The following is a 24725-nucleotide window of genomic DNA, read 5'->3' on the forward strand; positions in this document are numbered from 1 at the left end:
ATGCTTGTCCCAATAAAATTGTGAATTTGCCACAAGTGTATTTGAGGTGGATGTTTTATACGTTAATCACAATAGTTCGGCTCTCATTTTGAGCAAATGGAAACTTTGTGATCAGTATGCCAGTGAACATTTTGTTTTGGTGTTTAGATAACCGTTTCCGTATTTATGTTTTATTTTACATTTCTAATATTCAGGTTCCTGATGAAATTCTAATCGACAGATGCATTGGTCGAAGGCTTGACCCAGAGACAGGGAAGATTTATCATCTGAAATATTTTCCCCCAGAAACGGAGGAAATTAAAGGGAGACTTGTCATTCGGCCTGATGACAGTGAGGAAAAGGTTAGTTACTTCTAAGAAATTGTTTAAATGTTTCTAGAATGCGGTCCTGTGTGCTTGTTTTCGTATGTCTAAGTGACTGATCATGCACTCGTTTTAGGCATTCTAACATTTATTTGATGTGATTTCTGTTTAGGTGAAGCAGCGTTTGGAAATTTATAAGCGTAATGCAGAAGCAATAGCCCCAGTGTACTTAAATATTACAAAGAAGGTAGTTAATTGTGTGTGTGCTTGTCGTACTTATGCATGCCTGTGTCTTCTGTTTAATTTCAGCGTTTGTTTCCGAACTTTGTTTCTTCCATGCATATAAGTTTTAGTGATCTTTCTTAACAATCCTGTGAATACAGATTGATGGAAGCCGTCCTAAAGAAGAAATTTTTGAAGAAATATCATCATTGTTATCACAGATACAAACAGAAAAGGCTACAAAATCGGGTAATTCTTTGTGTTCTTTGGACTTCATTACATCTTTTACCAGATAATTGAGGAATCGTCTGCAGGGTAGCCTGTATTTACAATTTTATATTTAATGATATTCAGTCGACACTGATTCTTTGAAATGTTAATCTGATCTTACTCGGACATTTTTTCCTCATATGATAAGCCATTTATGGTCACATGTCTAAGCTAATTATTTGTACATTTATCAAATCGCACCCTACGTTTTCTGTGTATTAGGGAAATCAACCCTCGGATTCAAAAGTACTTCAACTCAGGTATGTCTGTATGATTAAGAATATGAAACTTGAAATGTTCAATATTTTCCGGAAATATGTGTTTGTTATAGACATCAAAATAAGATTCTCTCATTAGGGAAAAAAAATTATAAAAAACATATAAGCTTATATTTGATATCATAATAAGAATCTCTCTAACATAGATATATATGTGTACGTATTTATCTATTCTCTTTTTACAGGATAGCTGGAGAGGGATACCAACTAGATTGAATAACATTCCTCATTCTAGAGAAATCAGGAAATACTTTTACGATGATGTGCTTGAAGCCACCAAACGTGCTGTTCAAGGCGGTAGAACTAGATTAAAGGTTTCGTGTTAACCTTATTTTTATTCAGACAAGTTTATCTTCCTATGTTATAGATTTCGTCTTTGGATTCTTTTGAATGAAATATTAGAGATATGACTTATGTAGTAAAATTTGAGGTAATATCCTGCCCATAAGCTCTAAATGAGTCAATTCTGACGTTGCAATTTGACTTTACCGTTTTAGCCATAACAAGTTCATTGTTTCTTTGAATTATAGTTGGATCCTGTTATTTTTTCCATGTCTTGTAGTCTACAGTACTGAAATATATCTTTTCTGTGTTTCTGGTGGGTGGAGTTCAAGGGCTTGAATTGCATCGCATGCTTAACTGCAAGTTTAGCAATATGAAAGAAGTGGATGTATTTCATAAAATTGTGTGACTCTAGGACGGGAAGTCTTAAATGGTATACTTCGGCAAGTGCCAAACTATAGGAAATTGAAAGATGATATTGGACATCCATAAGTTGCAGATTTACCAGACTTTCACTTTGACATCAAAATGTATACCTTCAGAGGCTGATCATTTTTGTTTGTTTTGAATCTTTATCAACAGGTGGAGATTAATATTCCTGAGCTTAATCCTGAAATGGTAGGAAGCCTTCCTCCTGATTCCCCTAAAAATGATCTGAGTTAACCGCTTCTGCAATGCACAGGATGTTTATCGAATAGGTACACTTATGGAACTTATTCGGACCATTGCCCTTTCATTTGCTGATGATGGAAGACGTATCAAGGTAATTTCTCTGATTTCTCTCAAGACCAGAGTGCAGGTACCCACCATCTGATATTTTATCTCCAAGGTATGCATACAAGGATCCATGGGGGAAGGTGCACTTTCTGGAATGCCACTGCAGCTTGCTGGGACTCGGAGAATCTTAGAATACATGGACTGGGGAGACTATGGGGCTCTGGGGACCTTTGTCAAGATTGGTTCAATTGGTACTGAACTCAATATATGAAAGATTAGTTTATGCAGTTTAGTTTGCACCTGCACGTTAATCTCATAGGATTGGAGTGTGTGCTTTTGTGACCTTCATCAATGGAAAGGTAAGTCAAAACACAAGGACGATGACAAAATGATCTACAAAGAGGTCGGGTGGCTTCGACTCCGTTATTCATTTTCTATTCTAGGCTTCGTGATTCTCTCTCAATTCCATATTTCGTTCTCCCTCATCAGTTTCTTTTAGCTGTATTCCATCCATCATTTGAGTTGTGAAGGTTAGGAAAAATCTAAGATTTTTTCTGTTTTTAGAAGTATGGCGAAACTTTCTAAGTTCAACAGGAATAAAGCCATCAGTAGAACATAGGCATTCTGTCTTTGGTTTCGCTTAAACTCCCTTTCTTCCTCTTTGAGTTCTTTGGACAAACCTCCTTTATGTTTTTTTGATTCCAAGAGCCAGTAGAAAGAGGTCTCTTTTTGGTGAAATTCTAAAACTTGAGAAGCGTAGTAAGGGTAGTTTTTAATTCTTGTAGGCAAGAATCAACATGAATATGTAATGTGGAGGAGTTGTAAAGGAAAATCGTTGAGGGAACTATGTAGGAAGGCTGTGCCATATTTCTTGGTAAGTCCCTTTCTCAACAGAGTTTGAAAAGGGAGATTTCTTACCTCACCTTCTCTGAAAAGAGACAACTCGTGAAAATTTCGTGAAAATCAAGACCTTAAGGAGGTTAGAATTAAGCAGGTTCTTATTAAACTTGAACAATCCAGCTAAGAACCCAAAAAGACGTATGCATTTGAAGAAAATAACCAAATCTTTCACAGCCTCGTGAATTCCCTATGATTCAAAAGGTTTTTCAAGTCAAAGACTGCACAATGGATGGGATTCCAGGAGATCCTTTAGGATAAATTTTGTTGCAGAATCCTTTGTGTAAAGCCTCTCCAAGGAAACCCAGCTCTGTTATTTGGTTGTCATGATCTGAGGTTATCAAAAATGATGATACGATGGACCCATCTTTTAGGTACCCAAACACCAAAAATACTAGTAAACTAAAGAAATTATAATATAATATAAACTCTCGCCTGAATGATCCACATCCCCTAAGGTGCCAAACTTGTCCACTAATTGCTTGCCCATAATTGACTAATATACTACTAATCGTTCTCATATACCCCCTAACAAGTACTCTCACACTACCTCACTCTTCCCAACAAAAAATTTATGAAAGCAATTCTCTTCTCATTTATAAAGCCATTGCAGTAGTTAACCCATCCAACCGTTTGAAATACCCTGATGATCCAAGTGAGCAATTCAAAGAACAAACTGGAACTAAAATGTCCCGCGGAAACTATGAGCCAATTGAGAACTTTACCTTTAATATTCTTTAATGTATAAGGTCGTTACCTCATCCTTCTTTATAAGATTTTGTATTTGATATCGATTTTACACTATCTGGCCCAACTTAATGGTTAATGCACTGAGGCCGGGAGGGTCCCCCATCCCCGGCCCCGTGGGGAAATTCGCCCCATCCCTGCCATTGAAAGGCGGGGACGGGGGTGGGGATTCCCCGTCGGGGAAACGGGGTCCCCGCGGGCCCCATTCCCCGTTTCTCTGTGGAGATTCCCCTTTTTTTTCTTTTAATTTTTTAAGTTTGGGCTTGACTTTGGGCTTAAATTTAGAATTTATATATTCAATATTAGACTCACAACACTATAAGTCTATAGTATACATTATAAACATACATATAAATAAGTTATTTTATATATTATAAATATATAAAATCGGGGTCGGAGTCGAGGTGGGGATACCATCCCGGGACGGGGCCCCGAAAAATTTCCCTGGTTTGACCCCTGTCTGCCAACCCTACACACTATGGGTACATTAATTCAAATATTAATCAAGCCCGGTACATTAATTCAAATATTAATCAAGCCACTGCGGGATTTCATTCTGTTTGCAGAAGACTTGACTTTCAAATTGATTCATGCTCATTTTGAAATTGAAGGTGCAAAAGAAGTTGACCAGCAAGATGACATGTTTATCTTAGTAGCCCCTCAAAACGCTGTTGGAAATTGTATCATTGATGTAAGCGACACAATGGCATTCTCAACTCTATTTAATATGAAAATGGAACTCTTTGATTTAGTATGAAGCTTTGTAAACTGTAAAGATCACTTTGTTAAGTAAATGCAGGATATGAAAGCGATGACAGATGCAGCTGGCGACCGACCTGTTATTCTTGTAAATCCCAGGCTCAAGGTTTGTTTTAAGTGACCAAAATTAGAATCCATCAATTTTTGTTCATCTGTATTGGGATCTACATCGTACATTTGGTAATGAACTAGAAATTAGAATCCATCAGTACTTGTTCATTTATATTGGGATCATCTTGCCAAACAGTATATAAAGTGTTGGGTGATTAAGCTTTATTACTACCAATGATTTGTGAGCAAGAAGTCACTGGGGATCTAGGTGAATTGTAGCAGGCCATTTGAAACGTCACCTGAGGTTACGAAATAATGGGGAGAAAAAATAAGGCATGGTGTATCTGTTTTGAGCAGACATTCATTATGAGTTAGTTCATCGACCCTGCTACACCGTATTTTTTGATAGTGTAATTTGATAAACTTCTTTGAATTTTTCAGGACTTACCTGGTTCGAGTGGAATAATGCAAGTGAGTATTAAAAACATCGTTCGGAATGAGTTTTGAGCAGAATATATGTCTGATGATTCACATTCTTATTAGACAATGGGGCGTGAAAAAAGGCTGGAGTATGCAGCATCATTTGAAATCTGCTACTTCTTCCGGCTTCTCTATTATGCGGGAACACAGTATCCAATCATGGGGGCACTCAGGTAAAAATAAAAACAAAGTGTTCTTTTCTTTTCATTTCTTTCGAAAACAAGATGAGAGCATGAACCTGACAACTGCTGTAGCATAACTCGTGTGGAACACAAATGTATGCATTCCCAAAGAAAATGCGGGATCAGTTAGAATGTATTGAACCTGGTTAATGCAAAGATGTTCCCTATGATGTTCTTTCACATCAGGATTGATTTTGACCTATATATTAGGAGGTGGTTTTTTAAGGCTTCCTCATTGGAATCTACAATGGAAAGAAAAAAAATGACATTTACTAGCAGTATTCGAATTGATTTCCTCCCACTGTTTGTTTTTAGGATGTCTTACCCATATGGGTATGAACTCTACAAAAGGGTAGATGAACCTTCGGGAAAGGAAAGATATATTGAACTATCCAAGTATCCCAACAGGCCATCCACAGATGATATTAATGATGCTTTTCAAGGAATCAAAAGGTAAAATAGAAGAAAACGAAACTTTCATTCTTCACCTTTTTATTTACAAAATCTGTCGTCTGATTCAAATCTTCTGCTGTTCTTCGTTCGAAATTATTTTTGCAGAAACGAAGTGAAGAAATCGTCAGGAATATGGTAAGAACAATAACCCGCCAATCTCAAATTTACTAATAGCCTTTGTTGAGAAGGCCAAGTCACATTCAGTTTTTATGCAAAATCAGGGGCTTCCTAAGTGGAATCTTTTGAGCATATGATGAACAGTTGGGACAAGAGATCAGCTGCAAGCAAACAACACAAATTCATAGGCACAATCATGGACAGAGAATGAAAGCAAATTCTGTATGTATTTATACATTGACACAATAAAGGTACAGACAACTTCAAATTCTGAATGGCAAAGTATTACACTATATCATATCTAACTCCTAAATTTTAATACCCACACCCAAATGTAAATGCTATCTCATCTTTCTAAGGAAAACCCACACCAAGCCACCACCAACAAAGACCCACTACAATGAAACACTGAAACAGCTATATAGAAAACCCACCTATAAACCCTAATAGTTCTGAGTAATAGAAACCTAGAAGAACTGTCATGTTGCTTCACTTCAGCCAGCTCATCTGCTCGCAAACTCAAAACATCTTCCTGTTGAAAAAATAAAGGAAGATGCTGAGGTAAAACCGAACAATCACCATCAAAAGTAAGAACACACCAACATCAACATCGTATTCCATTCATCACTAAATTCTGGATAAACCAACCAAATCAAACCAATCTCCCAATCGTCCATCCCAAATCGTATAAGGACTGCTCATTTCTTTGACTTGAATCGACATGATCAGCCTAGATCAAGTCGCAGTAGCCGCCGAAGATCGCTTGTTGCAGTACCGTTCTTACCTAGAAAAGACGGCAAGGGCACTGAACTCGGAGGCGGCGAAGCGAAGAACGCACCCGATCCGGCATAGATACCATCAACAACCTTGAACTCCGTTAACACAACCTGCTTCTGCATCAAATCGGGGTCTGGACCCAACCGATCAGTGGATCCCAAAACCAAATCCACATCATCACCCTTCGATTCCAATCTCCTCTTACCACAAGAATCATTACCATCACCAACTCCTTGATCGGGAGTCAAAGTCTCTCCACGCTTCAGGATCTTAACCTGTCCCATAATCAAATTCTTCGATGAAATCTTCGCCAACGTAGACGGCTCTTCCGCCCGGCTCCGACCTCTATTGACTTGACGGTTAGCCTTGACTCCCACCGCTGCACTCCTCCTCCGTCTGCCGGAACAAGTCGTATCATCGTGATTGAAGTTAGGGTTTGTAGAAGAACTAGTACTACTAGGGTTAGAATTTCGCCGCGATTTCAACGGAGGCGATAGAACCAGACCTTGGTGGCGAAAGCCTTTACCAAGGCAGTCCTGCGGCGGAAGAATCACGGTTGCCATCGATTCAACCTCACAAAAGCCAGAACACGAAAAAAAAGGAAGAAAAAGATGAAGAGAGAGAATAAAAGGATGAAGAGAGACAAAAAAAATGTCGCCTTCTTTCTTCTACGGAGAATTTTAAGGGATGAATAATTGAGGATTGTAATGGGAGTTTATATAGAGATTTCGCGGGTGGGTTTTCACACGTACCACACGTGTGATCGTGAACCGCCTCATGGGGTATGACGTGGGTTACCCGTTGTTGATATAAAACATGTCACGGACGAATTTGATTGGTGGAGTTACATGATCGTTTTACTTGCTCCGTAATTTATGATATTTTCTTTTGGAAATTCCTTTTTCTAGGCGGCTTTCTTTCTTTCTTTTTTATTTGTATTTTTAACTTTCCAAAAAGGTATATTTTAGAATGTAAATTTTTTTTTCCCTTTAGAACACTATTTTATTCTAATATTATACTAATATGAGAGAAAATCGCCCATTTTTTGATAAGGGAAAAATCACAATATTTATTTTTAGAATTTAAAATTTTAAAATATTATAATGTTTTTTATCCTTATTACTACTTTGTTGTTCATCTTTTTGCATTTTTTTTTTAGGTCAATAAAATGTGGGGGATGAGAATTGGCATTTTTTACCTTTTGGTTAAGAATAAGTTTACTTGTAAAGCTATGCATAGGTTGGCCACGTAATATTTGCCTTGATGACCGATATGGCTATATTACAAGGTGGGTAAATGATCCATCATACCTCAAATAAAAAAAATTACTTTTCTCTAAAATGTTGGTACTTCGAGTTTTACTTTCTTTATTAAACTTAGACATGGGTGATAATTGGTATGCACTTTTCATCTTGTAGTAGGAGGCTCGACTCCCCATTTTTGTAATTGTTGTATTAGAAAGGAAAAAAAATTCTATTTCCTTTTATTTTATCTTGAATTTTGTCTTTAAAAAAAGGAAAAAAAATCCGATTCCATTTATCTTGAATAAAAATATATATTTATTTAGTTAAGTAAATTATCAAAATTTGACATTAATTATTCCTTTTCTTTTTTAAATTTATGGATTGGAATTGATACTTCTTATTAAACAATAAAAAAAGTTAATGAATATCTTACTCTTAATCTTTAATATTTAAAACTAAAATATAGAAAGGCGTATTGCACATTTAACTAAGCAAATTATGAAAATATTAAAATAGTTATTTTAAAAAAAGAAAGAGTGGCATTGATGTTTTAAATTAAAATAAGTTAAAATCACAAACCTAGTGTTTTAGGTCTATTTTAACTTTTAAATGCTGTGATCTACTAGACATAAAAGTAAGTTTGTTGATTATTAAACATAGAATTTAAATTTATGTTCAATCAATCATTATAATAAATAAATAAAATCTAACATGTTCCATAACAAAAAAAATCTAGAGTTTTTTTAAAGATATTAGTCGTAAAACTAAAAATTTATGAGTTATTAAATATTTTTAATATAACAAATTTATAATTTTATAAATTAAAATAATATTTAAAGATTAAAACGATTGTTTAAAAATAATGTAAAATAGAATAAAGACGGAAATTAAAATTAAAATTAAATCACATAATCTTGATTCTTGGCATCATTACGAGGGTTTTAAAGAATGCGATTATTTTACAACGCCTAAAAAGAAAAGATTACAAACGTGTCGACAGTGGTAATTGTGTGGCTCATGTGTAATTTAGGGGCAAATTGAAGGGCAATTTGCAAAATGGAGAAACAAGACAAAGCGACGCGCAAGGAAAGAACCTCGCATGTTTTTATCTTTGTAAAAAGCTCCTCATTTTGACACGTGTTGAGTGTGTCAACCGACTTGGCTTTTTCCATACCCGATGGCTTTCTTTTACTTAGGCTTTTAGGACAATAATTATCTTAAAATTAAAATAAATACATTTTTTGTAATAAATATTATTTTATAGTCAATACTATTTTTAAATCTTTATTTGTTACGGTATTTCTATTTACTACAGTTTTTATTATTTTATATTCATCATTTTCTTAATTTTTATTACAGTATTTATTATTTTCTTCTCAAAATAAAATAGTTTACACCTCAAATACATATTATTATATCTCAAATTAAAATAATCTACATCTCAGACATAAATTATTATAAACCCTACTATAATAACTAATTCCTTACTTCAAGCGCCCCACGAGATATTATGGGTGATAGTTTATGATATTAAATCGAGTTTGAGATATAAATATTAGTTTAATACGTTGGAGTTAAAAAAATTTATTTGGAAGATAAAGTTATTGAATAAATATGTAACTGAAAGAAAGAGGAGAAGATGATATTCGTGGATAAATGTACAAAATTTAATGAATGATAGTGAACACTATTGAAATTGGTGTGATTGAGTTATTTAATAACGACTTATGAAGTTCATGGGTGAAACACCTATTAATTATTTTTAATTAAAAAATTATACTTTGAGTTGGATTGTACTTGAGTTCCTATTTTTAAACTCAGATAATTTTATTCTTAAGTTTTGTGTTTTAGTTCTAGTTTTTTTCTTTTAATTTTTCTTTGGTGTACTTAAAAGAGGTAGCTGTGATGTTTTTTAACATAAAATATTGATTTTGAAATTTTGAAATAAAAATATTATTTTTAGGTTAAAAATATTTTTGGCTTCTCACTTTCATGAAAATAATAATTTAGTCCATAAACTTTGATTTGTAACGAATTAGTCTCTATATTTTCAATTGTATAACAATTTAATTCTCGAACTTTAATATGTAATAATTTCACTACAAGAATTATGAGTTTTAATGTCAGTTTAAAACTAACATTAAAAGGCTTTAATGTCAGTTGACAATCGATATTAAAGATCGTGTTATAAAAGGTCTTTAATGTCGGTTGTCTTTAATGTTGGTTTTAAACCGACATTGAAGATGATGTACAATGTCAGTTTTAAGACCTTTTATAACACGATCTTCAATGTCCGTTGTCAACTGACATTAAAGCCTTTTAATGTCAGTTTTAAACCGACATTAAAGCTCAAAATTATTATCCATGTTTTCAATTCTTGTCCCTTTTTTTAAATGTCATTGTCCAATCCATTTTTAATGTCGGTTAAAAAGTTAAAAACAACATTATAATAATTCATCCACAAACAAGAATTGTTTGTATATATTAAGATCTCAACAAACACAAAAATTTAAATATAAGTCTTGCTCAAAAAGTACGAATAATAGTTAGCTCCCAAAGAGAATAACAAAATTTATACTTACAAAGCAATAGTTGGCTGCTTACATATAAAAAAAGTCCCAAGATAAAATATTAATTGCTTTTGTATATATAACTTAACTTTCAACAAATTCAAAAAATTAACTAAAGATTGAGAGAGCTGGTTGTCTGCTTTGGAGTGTCATTACTATCCCGAAAAATCTGCAAAGAAGACATGCTTGCTTAAGTATATAAAATCAAGAATAATTTAAAAATAAATGAATCATACTAAAAGAAATTATATGAAGTATAGAAACTATATTTATACAAACTTACCAAAAGGAATGAATGTAAAACTTGCTATTCTTTTCTCTATTCTATGGATGAGTTTGTTATGCCCTCTATCCAGAATCTCCCCGTATTTGTGCTAGCAATGTCATATGAGAGTGTGTAAACAAACAAATATAAGTTGCCTCAATATAAACAATTTATAAATAACGAAAGAAATGAACTCAACCCATAAACGACTACCATAGCTGCACAATAGCCATTGTAATGATCCCAAATTTCAATGTTAAACTAAGGAACATTACCATATTTTAACCTACAACTAACTTTATAACTCTTATGTTTTAGAAAAATTTCGGCAACATGATAGCACTACCACAACAATACAAAAAAAGTTTACTTTAACACTTGTTCAAAGAAATACACTTCCAATAATATTCAAACAACAATCTTCTCTCAACATAACAAACAACATAAACAACAATAATTTACAAAAACTCAAATCTAATTACTAACTTGACTTCAAATCTCAAAAGTTGTCACATGGGCATTCGATCTTATACCTCCAGATTCATGGACTCAGTTCCTATCAATGAAATGAAAAGCCAAAAAACAATAACTAAACAATGTTTAAAATTCCATCAATCCAAATAAATATCACAATAAACCACAAAATCTACATAAAGAAGTGATTTCAAAAGCCAACAAACACAAGTAGTTAGCATAAGAAAGGAGAAATCTTAACAACCATCTATCAAATAAGAAAGTAGAACTCTAAAGATTAATTTCGAGAATATTTTGAGACACATGTCCTTAGAGTTAGACTCTTTCTATAAATACTTCAAGAAAAGCAGTTTTTACTATTCTACAAATCACGTCAAACTCAATCTAAGTTTGTTAAGTTGAATAAGTCCACAACCATTTATCAAAACCATCTATTAAATAAAGCTTTATGATACAAAACACAAAATGAATGGCACACTTAACAAGAAAAAAAACAAGCTAACAATGAACAAAATATCTAACAGATGGAAACATATCACAAATCATCCACCATTTGAATCGCATAAAGATGATATGCAAATATCTTTTTAGAAAAATATTGAATAGATCTCAGACAAATGCTCAAAGTTACAATAGCTCAATAATTACTAAAAGAAAAAGTGAATAGATAAAGTTCGGAATCAAAGAAAGATGACAAGCTATGGGGTTTTGGGTACTTGCCTCAGTGATAGACCAGCTGATGAACAAGGAGATAACAAGTATATGTCTCCTCACTTACCATAATCAAGCACTAATCAGTTTATGATCAATTAACAGCACAATATAAACACTATTTTATGATTAATTGAAATAAGGAAAAAAAACAAAAGGGATCCGACCTTAGGGAAACTCCATAAGATGTCCCAAGTCACATACAATCTTGAACCTATCTATGCTAATCAACACCAAAACTTCAATCAACTAAAAAGCACACTAAACGGATACAATAATTCAATCAAATGAAACCACAAAAAATGTCTCCAACTAAAAGATGCTATCGAGGGTCAATCCTAGATTATCATGACATTCTACCAAAGGATGTCAACCGGATTCATTTAGACAAATAATGCATAAATATAAACTACCAAAGGATGCCTAAGAAGTTCCACTACCATAAACCACTCAATGGAAGTCATAAACAACTAAGCTATGACTAACATAACTGCAGGATAGTCACAACATTCCAACACTGAATCTAATTCAAAACTTTAAAACAAATAGACTTTTAAGATAAGCATCTTATAAATATTACCTTGTACTTGTTATTAATGTTGTTATAAAGTCCTTTTTGTGTTGGGTACACCTTCTCCACTTGTCAACCTTCTTAAAACATGTCCAATGCAATCTTCTTATCTTCCTTCCAAATCCGCAAGAATCAAAATTTAGCCTTAAACGTCAAACTTGAACCTAACAAAATGAAAAACTTCACTCAAAATCATTTCATTATTAAAATACAATGAACTCAACTTACCCTGAGACAAGTCAAAGGCTAGATCAGGTACATCTGACAGAATATTTGCAATCAAAACCACGACACTGATACAAAAACTAGAGACCTATGGAAAGAAATATGTCCATTTAAAGAAGGAATGTTTCCTTGATCTTGCAAGAAAAACATATTTGTAGCATGCCAGGAGTGAAGCACAGAACACAAAAGTAGTTTAAAATATGCCACAAATAACAGCTGAAGAAAGGAAAATTCAGCATCTTCTAGCAACAAATTGAACGACAGGAAAGGTGGTAGATCATACACGACATGCAGCACCACGAGTCCATCTTTTGAAAACCTGAAATGTGTTGGCTTTTACCAATAAAAAGTCTATATTTTGTTGGTAAGCAATCAAAATGGAGGGAAAGGGTTTAGGGTTTAGGGTTTAGAGATAGGGAGGGAGAGGGCAACACTAAAGCATCTATCAATTTAGATGATATAGATTGAACTAGGGCAATACCATTAAAAATTCCTCAGATCAATATATCAAACACTATTAGATCTACACGATATTAGTAATGCAGTTTATCCCTCCTCAAGCATTGATAGAAAATAATCAAAGGCAAACAATTTTCAGATCAATGTTAAACATGAACAGACTAAAACAATCAGAAGCATAGTCCTTCAGAGAAAATTCCACAAGCAATTAATCATAATTCATCAATATCATTCAATCTAAAAGTTCAAAAGAAAATGTTAAGCTACTGAGATATATAACAACTGAGGCAAATGGTTAAATGAACTACCTGCCTATTATATTAAGTTGCTTCCATCTGCCTTTTCACTTCATTCCCACCTACATCTCCCTACTTCTCCTTCTCCTCATCGCCATTCTTGCCTTCTTATTACTTTTCTTATTTTGTTACTGCTAATTCTTTTTCTTCTTCAACTTTTTGGCCTTCTCATTATTCTCTTCCAATCCATCAACCACATTCTTCTCTTTCGCCCCTTCATCTCTCTTCCAGATTTAGAGAAGGACATACGCAAGACAAAAAATTAGAGGAGCACATTGCTTCTCCACGATGAATTCTCTAAGCTTCCTCTTGCCCTTTTTGATGGCTTTCTGATATTTCTCACTCACAACAGGGTATCACTTTACCATGGTGATTATGAAACATAAATCAAACAAATCGAAACTTACAGTTTTAGACCCAACCCATAAACCAAAAACAACTAAAAATCATCTTCAGAAACTGAAATCACTACAAATTTCATAAAATTGAAACGAACCCATTATAAAAAACTAGAAAAATATATGGGAATTGATGCTTGATTCGATCAAAGTCAACTAATAGAAATTAAAAATTACCTTAGAACAAATAGGATGGTCTGGAAATGGACGAGAAAAAGAAACTTTTTGGGCACGAGTCAACCACAAGCTTCACAATGAGAGAGGAAAGTGTTGGGGTATGTGCCCTAAAGTCTCATGTCCTGTAGTTTGTAAAAAACTTTGTAAGAACACTTGTGATGTATAATATATATGATATTTACTTCACTGCTTGACTTTGCACATTTAAATGTTTTTATTTTATCACAAATCAATAAACTTAATATCCCTAGTTGTCTTTATGTAACTTAAGCATGTATGTAGTGACATACAAGTAGATCATGTCTTAAGTGATAAGCAAAAGAGTCTATAGTATATGGATAAAGGAGAGAAACCTTATCTTAGTAACACTACGGGCGTGGTACGCTTTGTGGAATTGTTACAAGTGTTGTGACTTGTCACAGATGGTCTGATCCTGATCATTCGTGTAGTGAGCATGCGAGCGGGGGCGTCCTATTAGAAAGAGTTTGTATAAGACCTGACCTCGTAGTGTTAATATCTCGTCATATAACTCCATTCATGGCTGAGAATTCACTTCACTAGGATGACATAGGTAACATGACCTCAATCTTGAGTGAGTTGGGAACTCCTGCCATTGAGGGAGGTCCTTTGATTTGCATGGGTGCGAGTGGCCAGAGCGCCGACTCAAACCTACCACTTTGGGAATTCGTCCCATTTGGGAGTTGGGAACTCAACTTCACAAGATGGAGTTCACTCCTTCCTCGAAGCAGGGGTAAGTAGATAGATTGCTCTCTTAAGGGATGGTCTCGGGGCTTGAAAGATGTGGCGCCACACACCTTCTCATGGCCAAGAGGTGTTCACACATAGCAGGACTATGTTGTATTGTTCATTATAGGGATCAGTAGTACTTAAGGAGTAAGATGTAATTACAAGGGAAAACGGTAAATTGGCCTACTGTAATTACGAGTATTTGTGAAGGGTTATCGTACTGATGATTGGTTTTATCCAATGGACATAGAAATATATCTATGGCAAGAAGAGTTCAACTATCGGTCTTTAGTGGAATGCCTGGCAGTTAACAGATGGTGGATATCGTGACTAAAAAGTTTAGTCAGCTATTCACGTACCCTCGGAGCTTCAGGCCATAGGTCCATAAGGTCCCCTTTGAAGAAAATCGGATTCGAGATTTTTATGAGCAGCGGAAACAAGATTCCAAATCACAATCATGAATGAACAATACATTTACAGTAAACTTCAAAAACAACAATACATTTACAGTAAACTTCAAAAACAATCGGTTATGCAATTGATATAGAAATTACAGCATGAAAAACTCAAATGAACAAAAAGAGAAAACTCTATGAACATTTGAAGATTCGTCTCCACACTCCGTTGCGCACGACCGCTCAAACAACAGCAACCTCGAACGCTCGATCTACACTACTGCAACACAACTCGAACACTTCGCGCTTATCCTCGATGATCGCCTTGGCCACGAACTCCTCAGCAACAGCACGAACGACCTCCAAAAAACCTCAACGGTGTCGAGTTGAGTAAGACAGCACCAACAAGGCTACCTTGGTATTCTATGTGTGAGAATCCAGAGGGTGGGCTCTATTTGGACTTGGTATGAGACAGACGAAAGAGGAAACACTGATCGTGTACACGATTGGGCAAGTGGGAGATGGCTAGAGATCTTTTTATCGTATAGGTCGATGCCCAATCGTTTAGATAAAGCTAAGTGATCGTCTAACAAAAGCTATGCGATCGTTTATTAGCTCATCGTTTAGCTCAGGTTGTCGTCTACAGATTACTACGATGATCGATTTACTTAAGGCGAAACGATCGAGTCTAGCCAGAACATTGCGATCGTTGTTAGTAAATCACTACACGATCGTTTAGCTCTACTACTGCCACCGATCGTTTAGCTAGCTCCTAGCGTAATTTAGTAAATCCGTATTTTGCTTGACGACTACGTGAGTTTCTTTTACGCGAGAAAGAAAACTCAAACAACTTTTACGAAAACTTTTCAACAGTTTGTAAATCATTGTACTAAAATTAGGAAAACCACTTTCCTTTAAACTCACGATTGCCATGAATTCAATAATCACCACATCACTTGGTTATTAAAGAAAAAGATTTAATTATCAATAATTATTATTTATAAATATAAATTTGATACCAACTTATCATACTATATTTATAACCTATAGTTTTAATATTTCATCTCATGAAACAATATAAACCATAGTTCGTTTTCTATTTCATGGGTACTTATGTAAATCTAATTTACTCAATCCCTTACTAGATGTATCTCATACATCATACCGATTATATCATATATAATCAAACAACCTCTTGTTCAATTTGAACATTTTCAAATCAACACCAAGAACTGATTTCTCAACTAAATCCAGTTGACGCTACCAAGGGGACCTTATGGACCCTGTAACTCGAAGCTCCAACGGTACGTGAATAACTGACTAAACTCTTTAGTCATGGGATCCACCATCCGTTAACTGCCAGACACTCCACTAAAGACCGACAACTGAACTCTCCTTCCCACAAATATATTATGTGTCCATCGTAACCAATCAGCAATGCGATAACCCTTTACAGATCGCTTGTAAGTACAGCTGGCCCAATAACCATTATGCCCCTATAGTTACATCTGTCTCATTAAGTACCTTTGATCTCTCTAATGAACATAAGTCATAGTCCTACTATGACTGAGTCTTCTCTTCCAAAGGAGCAATCTCTCTACTTATCCCTACTTCGGGAAAGAAGTGAATTCCATCTTGTGGATTGAGTTCATAGCTCCCAGATCAGACAAGTCCCCAAAAAAGTAGGCATGTTGAGTTGGCAATCTAGCCACTCTCACCCATACGGACCGCCCTCAAAGGCAGGAGTTTCCAAAATACTCAGGATTGTCATGTCACCTATGGTCGTTTAGGTGAGATGCAAGTCTCTAATATCAGCGGCATTATATAGAGAGTCTAGACATCTCGTGGTCTAAGTCTTATATAAACTCTTTGTATAGGACACTCCCACTCTTATATCTCCACATGAATGATCAGGATTAACCATTTGTAGTAGTTTACAACACTTGCAAACCTCTACAAAGCGGGCCATATCCGTAGTGTCACCAAGATCAGGCATCCCACCTTAATCCTTATACTACAGACCTATTTAGGTTATCACTTAAGGCATGATCCACTTGTATATCACATATACATGCTTAAGTATACATAAGATAACTAAGGAGCTTTATTTATTGGTTATGAGTAAATGTCAGAATGAAATAACACTTATTTTATTCATTAAACAATGTGTATCTTTACAAAACAACAAGACTCCCGGGAGAATTAGGACACCAATCCCAACAATCTCCCACTTGTCCTAATGAGTCGGGAGACTAATGTACAATACAATATAAAAATGTACAATATACAATAAACTAAGGCATACCCCATTATCATCTCCCACTTGCCCTAGACAAGATGTCACATGTCCCGCAGACCCAAACTCTCCAGGCGACCCTCGAACACTTTAGCCGTGAGGGCCTTAGTAAAGGGATCAGCAACGTTGTGCTCCGATGCGATCTTCATGACTATCACATCACCGCGATACACAATCTCTCTGATCAGGTGATATTTTCATTCTATGTACTTACCCCGACAATGACTTTGAGGCTCTTTCGAATTTGCCACATCCTCGCTGTTATCACAATATAGTGTGATCGGCAAATCCATATTTGGAACAACTTCCAAATCTGAAAGGAACTTCCTCAGCCAAACAGCCTTCTTAGCTGCTTTACAAGCCGCTACGTATTCAGCTTCCATAGTGGAGTCCGCGATGTATCCTTGCTTGATGCTTCGTCAGACTACAGCCCCTTCATTCAGAGTAAACACTGACCCCGATGTCGATTTGCGAGAATCTCTATCGGTCTGAAAGTTAGAGTCCATGTATCCTGTAAGGATTAGATCCTTATCTCCATACACAAGCATGTAGTCCCTCATTCTCCGAAGATACTTGAGGATCGTCTTAACCGCCATCTAGTGATCAAATCCTGGATTGGACTAATACCGACTGACAATCCCTACTGCATAGCAAATGTTGGGTCTAGTACACAACATTGCATACATTAAGTTTCCTACAGCAAAAGCATAAGGAATCCATCTCATCTTCTCAACATCTTAAGGTGTCTTAGGACATTGATCCTTAGACAGAATGATTCCATGCCTGAAGGGTAATAAACCCCTCTTGAAATCCTGCATCCTGTACCTAATCAACATTTGATCCATGTACGATGCCTGAGACAGGGCTAACCGTTTATTCTTGCAATCCCGAATAATCTGGATCTCGAGAACATACTGTGCCTCACCCAAATCTTTCATTTGGAACTGGGCAGCTAGCCAACTCTTAATGTCAGACAGATACCCTACATCATTCTCAATGAGTAGGATATCATTCACATACAGTACCAGGAAAGCTACTGAGTTGTTGATGATCTTCTTGTAAACACAAGGCTCATCAATGTTCTGATCAAAGCCAAACGACTTGACAGCAGTGTCAAATATGATGTTTCAAGATCTAGATGCTTGTTTCAGCCCATAAATGAACCTATTAAGCTACAAACTCTTTGCTCTTGATCTGGAACGATGAACCCCTCTAGATGAGTCATATAGATGGTCTCCTCAAGATTACCATTAAGAAAGGCAGTCTTGACGTCCATTTGCCATATTTCATAATCATAAAATGTGGCTATGGACAGGAGAATCCTGATAGATTTCAGCATGACAATAGGTAAGAAAGTTTCCTCATAGTCAACTCTCTCAACATGGGTATAACCCTTTGCCACAAGTCTAGACTTAAAGGTTTGCACCTTTCCATCTACACCTCTCTTTCGCTTATAGATCCACTCACACCCAATAGGTCTTACCTCATCAGGTGGATCAACAAGCTCCCAGACGTTATTGAAGTACATAGACTCCATTTCCTGGTTCATGGCCTTAACCCATTCATCTTTGTCAACATCCTCCATTTTTTTCTTAAAAGATAACGGATCCTCGACCCCCATCATTCGTAATGACGTTTTGGGCTTCAGTCAAACCGATGTAGCGATCCGGTGGGGTCATAACCCTCCCACTACGTTGAGGCAGTCTTAACTTTTGAGCTGGTTGACTAGACGTTTCAACCTCAACAACTCTTGTTGATCTATCGGCCTGTTCAACAACTCTTGTTGAACCCTCAACAATCTCATTCTCACCAGAGATCTCACGTAAAAAGAGCTTACTTCGTGGCTTATGATCCCTCATGTGATCTTCTTCCAAGAAGATAGTATTTGTGGAAACAAACACATTGTTCTTACTAGGATCATAGAAGTATCAACCTCTCGTTTCCTTGGGGTAGCCTACAAAGAGGCAAACCTTCGAATGCGGTTCCAACTTCTTTGGGTTAGTCGCTAGCACATGTGCCGGACAGTCCTAAATCCTGAAGTGGCGTAAACTACCTTTACGGCCTCTCCATAACTCAAAAGGTGTTTCAGAAACACTTTTCGAGGGAACGTTGTTTAGGATATAACATGCAGTCTGCACTGCATAACCCCAAAACAAGTCTGGAAGATGAGCATAACTGATCATAGACCGAATCATGTCCAACAAGGTCCTGTTTCTTCTTTCTGATACACCATTCTGCTGAGGTGTACCAGGGGTCGAGAGTTGGGACGCAATCCCATGTTCTATCATATAGTTCTGGAATTGGAGGTCCATATACTCTCCACCACGATCAAAATTGTAGTGTTTTTATCTTCTTACCTAACAAGTTTTCAACTTCAGCTTTATACTCCTTGAACTTGTCAAGGGCTTCAGACTTACATTGCATGAGGAAGAGATACCCAAACCTTGAATAATCATCTATGAAAGAGATGAAATATTCATACCCACCTCGAGCTCTAACATTCATCGTACCACAGATGTCTGAATGTACAAGCTCCAAGGCTTCCTTGGCTCTGTAATCTTTTCCAGTAAAAGGTCGTTTGGTCATCTTGCCTTCGAGGCATAATTCACATACCGGTAAGGAGTTTTCTTCTAAACTCTTTAGAAGTCCACTTTTCACCAACTTCTCAATTCTATTAAGGTTGATGTGACCTAACCTAAGATGCCAAAGATAAGCATTTTCTTTTGGAGAAACCTTTGATCTTTTAGCTGTTGTTGCCTTACTGAACATTTCAGTGTTAAACAAGGCTATTATGACTAACGGCCTTAGTACATATATGTTAATTTCCATTGAACCATAACCAATCTACATTCCATGTTTGAAAATAAACACTTTATTCTCATAAAAGGAGACGGTGTAGCCTTGTTCAATGAGACAAGAAACCGAGATTAAGTTCCTTTTAATATGAGGAACTACAAAAGCATTATCCAATAACAGATAACGTTTCTTGTCTACAAATAACTTCAGCTTGCCTACAACAACAGCTGAAACAACCTCACCAGTACTGACTCGAAGAGTCATCTCTCCCTGTGGCAACGTTTTCTAGAAACTAAATCCTTGGTAAGAGGAATTGACATGATTGATAGCACCTGAATCAAGGATCCAAGCAGAATCATCATTCTCTACCAGACATGTCTCCAAGACCAATAAATCATATTTACTGTCTTGTCTCCTCTTTTGGAGAGTAGTGGGATCGAGGTTGTTTGCCACGAAATTCGTTTCACACAATTCTTTCTATTATAAATAATCGGTCATTGTTAAAAGCTTTAAACAGAAATACTAATGAGTTGCTGAAAAAAAAAAACACATTGACCTACATTAGGTTTTAAGCAAATACCCATTGTAAAACAAAACAACATCCAATAAGGTTTTAGCAAAACTAACATGAACCCCGTGTGACATCTAGTTTCGCAATGACGCTTCAAAGGTTCAGGGCAAAAGCTGCCGAAGGAAGGTCAGTTATCCCTCCTCTGAATTGAGAAGTTCTCGACCAGTTATTAATACCGAAACTGTAACGATTCGACCCCCTAGGACTTAAGCCGTTACTAAATATATGCATGCATGAAACTCAAAACGACACTCGGTTATGGCGAAATAAATGCTAATTAAAAAAGGTAAGTTCAAAAGACTTTCATTAAATTCAAATACTAAATCAATAGTAGGGTACCCATAAATCATAAAGGATAATAAATAAATCTGAAAAACAATTCTTAAAAGTAAGTTTTAAACATCAAAACTAAAAGTTAAGAGAAACATGAAAAGAACTTCAAATTTCATGATGCAGAAGCGTAAAAACTAGTCCCAGTGGCTCAATCACGAATTCCGCTTGTCCATCGCCAATACATCTCTACCCTTACCTAAAACAACAACATGAGAAAGAATGAGTATAAATTACTCAGTAAGTAACCCCACTACTGGAGTTAGGCTGGGCATCTATGTCCTCTAGATACCGACTTCTGGTGAAACATATAAATTGCTCTAGTCCTCATGGGACACATATGCACATAAAACAAGAAGAAGACTAAGTCCTATACTACTGTAGTTAAGTATGCCCACTACTTTTGGTGAATCCCGAAGGAGACAAAAACTGATGAATCCCGAAGGAGATACAAACTGGTGAATCCCAAAGGAAACACAAACTGGTGAATCCGAAGGAGATACAAACTAGTGAATCCCGAAGGAGACACAAACTGGTGAATCCCGAAGGAGACACAAACTGATGAATCCCCAAGGAGACACAAACTAGTGAATCCCGAAGGAGACATAAACTGGTGAATTCTGAAGGAGACATAAAATTTAATGGGCATCTAACTAATCAGTGAGGACATTTGCACAGTCTCAACATCATAATCATCACTGTACGCATCTATGACATACATATAAACCTCAACATCATGGCTCTACAACATACACATATATCTCAACATCATGGTTCTACAACATATATGTATACCTCAACATCATCAGATCAAATACAATCATGGAAGCATATACCATCTCATACTAGTATTCAAGTGTCTATGTGCATAAATAAAAAATTTGGATCTCGTAACAAAACATACTTTAATCATGTTATACTATCAATCTTTCATGTTGTCATTCTGCCATAACCTTCATTTAACATGCTAGCATACATCTAATGTCTGGCCCGTAGGCAGTTCCAGTAGTAAGATTACTTACCTTGATATTAGGTCAAACTAAAAAGCAATTGAATCTTTGTGAAATTCTTGAATTCTTAATCAATCCTAAACATAAACCAAGCTTTAAAATTAATAGTTAACGCCAAATTCCAAACACCTAAATATTACAAAATATTTCCAGATAACCTTACCTAAGGTGTGGTCCAATTCGAATTCACCTTCCAAACCTCCAATTTTAAGCCCAAATAATTAGCAAACCAAACTCTTCTTCATCTTGAATGAAATTCTTGATCATACCCCTTAATCATAATTTGAAATTAGGCTTACATGATTAAAGCTTGAATCAAATACATACTTCATATGTAGCTTCGTCAAAAAAAATCACTTCCAAATGACTTTACCAAAATTTCTCAACAACCAAAATTAATCCACAAGAGGGTAATCAAAGCATAAAACTTACCAAAACTCGCTATAAACAAACTCCAACTTCACTGAACAACACCTCAATACCTTCACAAACTTGAATCTAAAGTTGAAACACATGGGTATCAACCAATTGATGCCAAAAGTAAATGAGTATTCAAGAATCAACCGAAAACAAACCCAAACGGCAGAAATCTTACCCAAATTGATAGATCCAGTGACGGCAAAAACGAACGACGCTTGAGCAGTGGTGGACGGAGGTCATGAAGAAGAAACTGACGCGACGGCTTTGGGCGACATCGGAAGGGCTCACGAACGTGAGGAAGAAAAGAAGGGTGGGGTGTGACTTTTTATAAAATAATAATAATAATAATAAAACAAAAAGGAAATAAATATAATTATATTTAATTTCTTTCCATTTTATACTATTAAATTCATTTCCGTTTCAAAAGAAAATTAATTCCTACAATTAATTTCCAATTTGAATAATTTCACGCCAACAATTAAATTCCCGCACTTACACTTGAAGTCCAAAATTCCAAAAATGCCCTCTAATTAATAACAATTACTAAATTCCAAATAATAAAGTTACTGAAATTACATTATTACTAAAAAAATGTGCGGGGTGTTACATTCTTCCCTTCTCAAAGAACTTTCGTCCTTGAAAGTTCATTATTGAAAAACAACTCCGGGGGTGTTACAGGAATAACTCTTGCTCTTATAACGACTAGCCATCATTGATTTTGCCAAGATATCATTAACTTACTTAACAATCTCCCGTAAGTGTGACCCACCATTTTAAGTCCTAGAGGTCGTCCCAAAAGGCCAATCCGAAGGGAAAAAATCCGATTGGGGCAAAACCTAAAGCGACCCTATCCATTTTTGGAGTTCAACTTGATATTGACCAACTGCACAAAACCCATCTGAAGGGGGACGCTCTGAAGGCGACACGAGGGAGTATAGAATGATCTCACAGTGTGAACCAATGACAGAGACCACAGGACGTATTGACACACACCCTTCACCCACTTACTGTAAACACTCTCTCTGTTTACCTTGATATTAGCTCATGCAAACACCATTAGAAGGGGGATGCATCTTGGGCACCATGAGGCTAAGCAGGAATCTCACGGTGTGAACATACAGGGAGAAACGTGAGTGGAATCGTAGACATATCAGATAAGCCTCTTTCTTACACTGAATATTTTATAACCTCGGGTTTAGCTTACTTAAAAAAAACACAGCTAAGGATTTTAACTAAGTGACTTTTAGATTTGCCCAAGAGTAACATTTATCTTGGATAGTTAAACAACTTTTGATCATCATCCATTAAACTCTTTAATGGATGATGATCAAAATTGTCGCATGCTTGTTGAAATTCTATCTAATTCACCTTTCCAGGTAGGTTCCTAGGTAGGGATGTTACGTTTCCGTCAACTTAAGAACCTCAACCTAGCCAGAACCTACCTTAGACAAAAGGTCCCTTATAGATAGGTTTACAACAAATTTAATCTTTTATTCAACCAATTTAATTCTATTAAACCGATTTTAAAAGATTAATCTAGGTTGCTAAACTCTTTAGAACCATTTGAACTTAGGTCTATCTCAATCCAATTTTAAAACCCTTTCAAAAAACTTAAGTTCACCCTAAGTCCGCATGCAACTCTGAATTATTGATTTTAGGTCTAATTTCCTATATAACACTTATAAATGGAAACAATCACCACAATGCGAAGCTAACACATGCAAGGCATTCATAACGCTTATAAACAGCCTAAGTGTCATGCTCAATGCATTGTCCATTCATTGCTACTTCTTTTATATAACACTTACACAAAACAGCAATGAAACAAGCAAAACATGCTTCCATTCACCCTTAGACTATAACATTTATAAGAAAAGGATGATGCATGATAATGCTCAATGCATGCAAAATATAACTCTTATATTTCATGATGCATGCGCATGCTTTCAAGTAATTTCTTCATGCAATATTATAACATTTATAATACATGATGCATGAATAATTGCACAACCTAAGGTGGGTTTTAACTATATGACAAACACATTGGAATATAAGTACCATACATCACATGTATAAGTAATAAAGTTGATGAACGAGGTAAAATTGCCTTAAAAACACAAAAGGAAAGCTAACTATTACAAAGACAAGGAGTCTCCGGTTCAAACAGGCGAATCGGGTCTTGAATCGCTCAGGCAAAGCATTGCTTCTTCAACCATCGTGTACAAAGAACCCCACG

The 24725-nt window shown here is 35.8% G+C and overlaps 2 protein-coding genes and 1 long non-coding RNA gene across 7 annotated transcripts in view; 1 reads left to right on the forward strand and 2 right to left on the reverse strand.

The window, feature by feature from the left end:
• The window catches only part of LOC120079966 (adenylate kinase 5, chloroplastic), an 8808-nt gene extending 2758 nt beyond the window's left edge, over positions 1-6050 (forward strand). For 2 of the 5 annotated variants that reach the window (XM_039034456.1, XM_039034458.1), the window contains exons 5-19: positions 195-341; positions 475-549; positions 686-773; positions 1017-1054; positions 1258-1386; positions 1937-1972; positions 2037-2117; positions 2184-2322; positions 4282-4406; positions 4515-4580; positions 4967-4996; positions 5069-5178; positions 5503-5640; positions 5746-5775; positions 5862-6050. In XM_039034456.1, the coding sequence (XP_038890384.1) occupies positions 195-341; positions 475-549; positions 686-773; positions 1017-1054; positions 1258-1386; positions 1937-1972; positions 2037-2117; positions 2184-2322; positions 4282-4406; positions 4515-4580; positions 4967-4996; positions 5069-5178; positions 5503-5640; positions 5746-5775; positions 5862-5886 (1257 nt within the window). In that variant the 3' untranslated portion in view covers positions 5887-6050. Of the gene's footprint in view, positions 1-194; positions 342-474; positions 550-685; positions 774-1016; positions 1055-1257; positions 1387-1936; positions 1973-2036; positions 2118-2183; positions 2323-4281; positions 4407-4514; positions 4581-4721; positions 4896-4966; positions 4997-5068; positions 5179-5502; positions 5641-5745; positions 5776-5861 lie in introns of those variants that run through there. The other 3 variants (XM_039034457.1, XR_005482380.1, XR_005482381.1) reach the window with 3 other exon arrangements.
• LOC120079969 lies at positions 5197-5778 on the reverse strand. Its single transcript, XR_005482382.1, has 2 exons — positions 5676-5778; positions 5197-5429 (listed from the first exon to the last, which is right to left on the reverse strand). It is a non-coding gene; the product is annotated as an uncharacterized LOC120079969 (long non-coding RNA).
• LOC120079968 lies at positions 5966-7398 on the reverse strand. Its single transcript, XM_039034459.1, has one exon. It carries the CDS (start codon positions 7095-7097, stop codon positions 6483-6485), a length of 615 nt encoding a protein of 204 aa, XP_038890387.1. The 5' UTR covers positions 7098-7398; the 3' UTR covers positions 5966-6482.
• Positions 7399-24725: the final 17327 nt, after the last annotated feature.

This window comes from Benincasa hispida, chromosome 6 (assembly GCF_009727055.1).
Source record: "Benincasa hispida cultivar B227 chromosome 6, ASM972705v1, whole genome shotgun sequence".
In the NCBI taxonomy this organism is placed as follows: Eukaryota; Viridiplantae; Streptophyta; class Magnoliopsida; order Cucurbitales; family Cucurbitaceae; genus Benincasa; species Benincasa hispida.

Excerpts from the sequence above, each read along its gene's own strand:
- LOC120079968 (XM_039034459.1), bottom strand. The coding sequence starts at position 7,097 with ATGGCAACCGTGATTCTTCCGCCGCAGGACTGCCTTGGTAAAGGCTTT.